The 8,078-nt window shown below is 36.2% G+C and overlaps 1 protein-coding gene across 3 annotated transcripts in view; it reads right to left on the reverse strand.

Annotated features, from left to right (window-relative positions):
• MICU3 (mitochondrial calcium uptake 3) overlaps positions 1 to 6,351 on the reverse strand; it is a 66,722-nt gene extending 60,371 nt beyond the window's left edge. For all 3 annotated transcript variants that reach the window (XM_077772641.1, XM_077772650.1, XM_077772633.1), the window contains exon 1: positions 6,262 to 6,351. In XM_077772641.1, coding sequence (XP_077628767.1) covers positions 6,262 to 6,310 — 49 coding nt within the window. In that variant the 5' untranslated portion in view covers positions 6,311 to 6,351. The remainder of the gene's footprint in view (positions 1 to 6,261) is intronic.
• Between the last annotated feature and the right edge of the window lie 1,727 nt (positions 6,352 to 8,078).

Genomic DNA, 8,078 nt, shown 5'->3' on the forward strand with positions numbered 1-8,078 from the left:
AGCCTTAATTATAATACATTTACTTCATAAAGAAATCCTCCTTTCCATAATGAACACAACATTGTAAATAATATTTATTATTCTGCTGTTTTTGAAATATGGCAATGAGAACAGAAGAAAAATAAATGGTACAAAAGTTCACACACGTGCTCTTGTGCAATGTTCAGAAGCTATTTATCAGAACAGGAAGTGACACGCTCTTGAGTTCTGTAGGGTTTCTAAGATTTCCAGGGTAAATTATTCACAAAAGACATAGCCGTTCTGCCGGATATGTCACCATGTTCAGTATTATTTGCTTTTTTTTTTTTTATAAAGACTAAAGAGCCATTAAGACTGTTCTTCAAAGGGTTTTCTGACTTTCTAAATTCCTTATTTCATATGAAGTTACTACGTATATAAATATAATGTGGGTGAAGAGGGACTTCAACTCTACTGGATATATTTTATTTCTTCAGCTATACATTGATGTTCATTATATTCTTAATACTTTTATGTATATTTGAAATTTTTAAATATATGTTTAAAACTAAAATTAAAGTAATACTCGAAGCTATATGAAAGTAACTACTTACTTTAGTTTCAGAAGGGGAATTTACCCTTTAGGTTCAATTTAGGAAGGTAAAATAAGAAATTTTCTAGGTTTCAAACACAAAGCTATAATCAATATCTAATTAACATTTACCTGAGCTATAACTACTAAGCAAATGTTCACACAGCATACCACGTCTTTCCTGTTGGTGTCACCATAAAATTGTATCAAATATTTTGTTTTTAATTATGTTTATGGATTCAAACAATGACAATGATGGTGACAATGGAAAAGACAGCTACCAACATTCATTAAGTGTTTACTGCGTGTTTGGTACTAACTGAGCACAACCAATATCTCTCAATCCTCAAAAACCTCATCAAGTTGGTATTATTTTTATAAATGATGAGACAAAAGATTAAATAACAAAATTTTCAAAGCTAGAAAGTGAATGCTAAGGTTTAAAAACAAGTCTGTCTAGGGGCGCCTGGGTGGCCCAGTCGGTTAAGCATCTGACTTTGGCTCAGGTAATGATCTCATGGTCTGTGAGTCCGAGCCCTGTGTCACACTCTGTGCTGACAGCTTAGAGCCTAGAGCCTGTTTCAGATTCTGTGTCTCCCTCTCTCTCTGCCCATCCCCACTCACACTCTGGCACTCTGGCTCTCTCTCTCTCTCAAAAATAAACATTAAGAAAAAATGTTAATACAAGTCTGTCTAATAAATAAATATTTAAATATAAATCTGTCTAATCTCAACATGCCATATATATACATTTTTATATATGATTTAATAAGATTCAGTCTGTGAAACCTATTTTCTCTTCTGAGGCAAATATTTCTTTTTATAAGCCAACACTTTAAAAAACGTGTTTACAAATATCTTGATCTTCAGTGACTGCTCTTAACTATATTTTAAAAGTTCCAGTTTGAGGGGCATCTGGGTAAGTTGGTTAAGCATCTGACTTTGGCTCAGGTCATGATCTCATGGTCTGTGGGTTCGATCCACGTGTCAGGTCCTGTGCTGACAGCTCAGAACCTGAAGCCTGCTTCGGATTCTGTGTCTCCCTCTTTCTGTCTGCTCCTCCCCAGCTTGTGTGTGCTCGCTCTCTCTCAAAATAAATAAACTTAAAAAGAATGTTTGACAAAAACTATAGAATTTGAAGCAAAAATACCATTTGATATTTAAAAAAATATATTAATAGTTTTATCAAATCTATGCTAACTTAATAATAAATATTTAAAAATCCACATTGTATGAAATCAAACAAAAAAGTATAGAACACATATATATTTTTGTATAAGGGTCTTTTCTACGTACAGTCTCTACATTTATGAAGCTTTAAATATTTTAAGAAGACAAGAAGTATCAAACACCCAATTCCAAGGCAAAATGTAGTATCTGGAATATGGTAAGTTCTCAACAAATATTTCTGGAAGGCAGGGAGGAAACAGTGGTTAAAGAAACACATAGTTATAATCCCTACCACACCCTTCCAATTCCTCAAAACAAGTCCTACTTAATTTATAGCCTTCTCTCTGGCTACTACCTTAGCCACTCCTCAAGTGGACCACTGTGAATACAATGCCGACTCTCTTGATCTCAGCTGTTTGCTCCTCTCTAGTTATCCTCAGAGTCTCCCGGCAAAATGTTACATGATAGAGTCTCTACTTCAACGATGAGATTTCCCTTCTTTCTACTTCACAGCCAAACATCTTGAGAGAGTCCTTTTTACTTCCTGTCTTCATCTCTTCATCTTCTACTCTTGGAATCTGGTCTTTGCCTTAATCATTACACTGAAACATCATTTTAAAAATCATCAATAACCAGGGCTCCTGGGTGGCTCAGTCAGTTAAGCATCCGACTTCAGCTCAGGTCATGATCTCACGGTTTGTGGGTTCAAGCTCTGCATCAGGCTCTGTGCTGACAGCTCAGAGTCTGGAGCCTGCTTTAGATTCTGTGTCTCCCTCTCTCTCTGACCCTCCCCTGCTCACGCTGTCTCTCTCTCTCTCTCTCTCTCAGAAATAAATTAAAACATTAAAAATTTTTTTTATAAAAGTCATCAATAATCATCAAATTAACTAAATCTGGTGGACATTTTTCTGTCCTCATCTGACTTGACATCTCACTTGACCATTCTGTTCATGCTCCTGGGCCTCTATGCCTCCGTACTCATGACGTACTTCCCAGGTCTCTGGGCACTCCTGCATGTCCTTCTGAGGCTCATCTTCCAAACCTTTGTACCTTCACCACGTAAAGGCTAGGAACTCCTCAAGGACTGATCCTTGGTCCTCTATATTCTCATACTACACTGCCTCCTAGGCAATCTCATCCATGCATACTGCATTAATTACCACGTACAGATGAGCTCTAAATATATACTCTACCCAGCCCTCTCCCCTCATCTCCAATGGAAATACTCTCGAGTATCAAAAATTAATTGATTAAAAGCTAATCTGCAAAGTGGCCAATTTGCCAACTTATTTAGGATATAATTTTTTTGAACTTTTACATATTTTTTTTCACCTCACATAGTTGCTTTTTTGGTTACTGCTGAGGATGCTTAAGATTTACTTTCTTAGAAATTTTTATAATTACACAATATGGTTATTAATCAGCTACTGTTACCATGCTGTATTAGAACTTGAGGATTTTATGTTAAGGTTTTGTCATATCCCTGTCTCTGAAGAAAAAAATGGCTATAATTTGTTCTAATATAACTTCAGGCATTTGTTTGGCAGTTTCAAGAAGATTATCAAACAACTGATTGTTTAGTACACTGATTTTCAAGGAACTAAAATGAATCATCAAAAGCCAGATCCAAGTGTATCTTCCATATCTCCTCCTTTAGATGTCTAAGGCATCTTAAATCCATCATGTCCACAGTTGAAGTTATAATTTTTCCCTTCAAACCTGGTCCCTACTGCCATCCATATGGTTAAGCCAGCCAGAAATTTTTAGTACTCATTAGTCCATCATCACCACTGCTACCATCATTAGAAGCTTTCCAAGCCTGGACAAGAGTCTCCTCTCTGATCTGCTTGTGCTCACTCTGGCCCTCTCCAATCTATCTCCGCTCTGAAAAATCTTTTCAAAACACAGTCTAATTATGGTATGTACCTGCTAAAAACAAGGCAACAGGTCCAACAGAGCTGCTTAGGCTAAGACCCATGTCACCAAGTCAAAACTTAACTTAATTACAGTTTCTGCTCTGCCAGAACTGGAATCTTAAATCAGTCAATCAGCACTAGTTAGGTAATCTGCCTGACAGACGAGAGTAACCTTGCAATAATCAACCCACATTTTTGCCTAGTGTGACATCCTTATTCCAGCTCCTTTCTGCCTATATGTCTTTCGTATAGCTCCTTGGAGCTCCTTTCTGTCTGCTAGATGGGATGCTGCCTGATTCACGAATCACTGAAATAAAGCCAAAAAGATCTTTAAAATGTAGTCAGTTGAATTGTTTTTTAACACACTAAATTCTTCTGCAGCTTAAACTACTGCCATATTTTCTATTACTTTTAGGATGAAAACAGAAATGTTTAATATAAGCTTCCAGGCTCAAAGCTTTGGCACCAGCCCACACCCCCAACCACACGTTTTACCATGTCCTTCCTTGCTCCTTGCGCTATAGCCGCCCAGATCAGTTTCCCCTCCTCCGCATATCACATTCCCTCTTGTCATGGCAACTGGATCCATGCTGTTTCTTCTGCTGAAATTCTCTACTCTCAACCTATTTGCCTAGTTAACTCTTACTCACCATTCATATTTCACGTTGAAATTTATTTGCCCAGGAAAGATTTCCCTGAGCCACTTGACTAGGTTACTTCTCAAAAATATACTCTCACAGCCTCAAGTATTCTTCTTTCATGGCACCGATCACAGACATCCTTTGCTGTTGATTTGTCTATTTCACTGATCAGCGGTGATTCCTTCCACCAGACTGTAAGCTTCATGAGGGTGGAGGGCATTTATTTATTTATTTTTTGTTCCCCTCACCATTTTATCTCCAGTGCCTAGCGCAATACCTGGCTTTTTTTTTTTTTTTCTCCTGAGAGAGAGAGACAGAGCATGAGCAGAGGAGGGCCAGAGAGAGAGGGAGACAGAGAATCTGAAACAGGCTCCAGGCTCTGAGCTAGCCATCAGCACAGAGCCCGATGCGGGGCTCAAACCCACAAACCATGAGATCATGACCTGAGCCAAAGTTGGCTGCTTAACCGACTGAGCCACCCAGGTGCCCCAATACCTGGCCTTTGATAGGTGTCTTTACGTGCATGTGATACTACGCTGTGAGATGAAACGGGAGTGTGCATGAAGCATTTCTGCTATATTCCAAAGGACCATGGTTGTCTTGAGAACAAGCACTGTGATTCTGTGAGTTGTGAACTGAACCTGTTTTCAGGGAATACGTTTTTACTTGAAAGGACGGCTGACAAATTACGGTTATTCAGACTTCGGTACTTGGCAGGCATCGACTTACAAATGAACAGTCAGCTATCACTTCAGGGTAACCACCAACAATATTTGTTGCCAGTCATAACATTTGAGCTTTCAAGTGAAAATTAGAATTTGGGAAAACTTGTATCCACCACCATGAGCTTTCCAATACATAACGATTTTTATGATAATGTTATGATAATATCCAGCAATGCGATTTTTTTAAAAAATTGTATAATAAATATGTCAACATTTGGAAGATCTGCATAACTTAGCGAACCAGTATCTTCCATTTGATGTTATAAGATTATAAGGGTAAAAAATCCATTCCAAGCACAAATATAGACCCATGGGTTTTAACATAATAGATGTCAAAAGTTTCAAATTCCACACTGCAACAAAACTTTAAGAAACTACCACTAGCCAAGTGTTGACAGAGTAACCAAGAAGAACATCTACAATTATCTGAAAAGGTTATTAAAATTCTTTCCTTTGCCTTCTTATCTGTGAGGCAGATTTTCTTAATATACTTCATGAAAAACAACACATTGCAATGTGCCAGATGAAAAAAGTAGGTGAGAATAAGCTGTCTTCTATTAATCAGACACTGATGAGATTTGCAAGAATGTACATAACGCCAAAGGGGTTGAGAACCACTGCTCTTAACACATAGAAAGATGAGTAACAATTAGTCTCTATTTACACTGTAGGAGCAAGACAAATACAGAAGAGATACAGGTAGAGTTCTTCACCCAGGTCTAGCTTCAAATCCAGTCCTCTGAATTACTCTGTTTATGCCAGATATAAGAACTGAAGAGGGAGAATATACACCAACTATATTGGGCACCTCGATGGCTCAGTCAGTTAACATCGAACTCTTTGGCTCAGGTCATGATCTCACAGTTCCTGAGTTTGGGCCCCAAGTCTGCGTTGACAGTGTGGAGCCTGCTTGGGCTTCTCTCCCCACCTCCCCGCCCCTCCAGTGCTGGTGCTCTCTCTCTCTTTCTCTCTCTCTCTCAAAATAAATAAATAAACTAAAATAAAAAAGAATATCAAGAGTGAGGTGTTTTTAAGTTTGATGAACTAAGAAAATAAATGAAAGTTTGTGAAAAGAAAAGAGCTATCAGGAGTTTATATGAAATATTAGTCTAGTAAGATTGCACAACATAATGTCTTCTGAAATACCACATTATTTGGTTAGTTGTTCTGAAAAACCTATACTGCTCTACCCTTTTCCAAACTAGAGTTAAGAAAAAAATATTATAAAATTATTAAGAGAATTTAAGAAATATACTTACATTTGGGCTCATCTGTTGTAACAGCCAAAATAAAATCATACGGAGTCATGAATAACTGTCCCTCACATTCTATAGAGGCAAACAAACGAAATCTCCTTTCCCGAGACGTAGCATAGAGGTCTAAGTCTTCAATGTCTGTTCTGTTGACAGCAACCTAAAGAAAGCAGATAAATTTGGACTATGTGAAATGACATCTTCTTTTAGAAGCTAAATGCTTTCAAAAATGTTGAAAGTGAATCAACAGAGTAAATGAAAAAGTGTGACAATACTGAATTCTGGAGAAATGAATCATTTTATAAATAAGTTACCCATATGAATTAAATGAATTAATGTTTGAAAGATCCTACAATAAACATCATTAAGGGCTTGAAAATTCTGAACGGCCACTTTGAAGGACCTGTAATTTATTTAAGTTTTACTTTCAGAGAATATTAAAATTCTGAGCTAGCAGTTTCTTTACAAGGAACACTAACTCTTGCCTACTATGTGTTCTCTATGTAGCCTTATTTATCTATTTAGAAGACTATTTGCTATAGTCTATTGATTTTCTTAAAAAAATAACTAAATAAGTGAGGAGCACGTGTGTGGCTCAGTAGGTTGAGCATCCGGCTCTTGATTTTAGCTCAGGTCATGATCTCAGTTTGTAAGACTGAGCCCCACGTGGTGTTCTGGGCTGACAGTGTGGAGCCTGCTTGGGATTCTCTCTCTCCCCTCTCTCTGCCCCTTTCCTGCTCTCATGCACATACTTTTCCTCTCTCTCAAAATAAATGAACATTAAAGAAATATTTTAAAAAATAAAATAAAATAAGTGAAACCCTGAAAGCTATTTAGGGCTACCCTGAAGGAAACTGCTTGGTGGCAGTGCTTAGATTAGAAGTGAAGTTGCCAACTCTAGATCCCTATAGTACAATTACCACCAATGACCATTCTGAATTCTACCTAAGGTTAAGATGAACAGAATTAGAAGCAGTATGTGTATATGGGTGGAAAGGAAGCCTCTTTTGTTTTCCTTAATTGCAAGATCATTCCTCATAGATAAATAATTTTATCTTTATCACTGTTACTTATTTTCTTTCTGAATTATGGCAAATCTATTTTTAATAATTTTTTCCTGATTACAAAATACATGCATAGTTACTGTATATAAGTTAGAAAACAGGATTTTAAGTATTTATAGATATATAGATATTTTTCTTTTCTGGCAAAAAATGAGATTACACTATATTGTTCAGTAATCTGTTATTTTTTAACTTATTAATAAATCAAGGCTATTTTCCTATGTAACTAAATAGTCTAACAGACCATTTTTTAGTTGCTGTGTAATATTTCATAGTAAAAGTAGCATAGCACATATTTAGGTGATTCACAGTATTTTACTATTATAAAACAATGTTATAACGACCAGCCTAGAATATATATATTTACATATATCTACAAAGAGTTGAGATAAATTTCTAGGAGTGGATTTGGTTGGTAAATCAAAACCTTTTCATACATATTTTCATTCTGCCTCTGTGGAGTTAACAACAATTTACATTATCAAAAACACAAAAAGCATTTTTACACATTTCATTAAAAAAATTCTTATTTAATATGGCAAACTTACTCTTTATTGTCTCTTCTATGTCTATTAAGTCATAACGCAGATTGTGTAGAAACTATTAAAGTTATTTAAATATCTAAGATATTGAGAAGTCATATCAAAACAATTCATAAGAACTTTCAACAAGGAGACTACATTTTGTATTTCTAAGTCACACTTTATTAAATAAAAAGCCAGGCAAATGACTAATCTTTTCCCATTATTCTGAAGACTA

This window comes from Crocuta crocuta, unplaced genomic scaffold, assembly GCF_008692635.1.
Source record: "Crocuta crocuta isolate KB4526 unplaced genomic scaffold, BGI_CrCroc_1.0 scaffold140, whole genome shotgun sequence".
NCBI classification, from domain to species: Eukaryota; Metazoa; Chordata; class Mammalia; order Carnivora; family Hyaenidae; genus Crocuta; species Crocuta crocuta.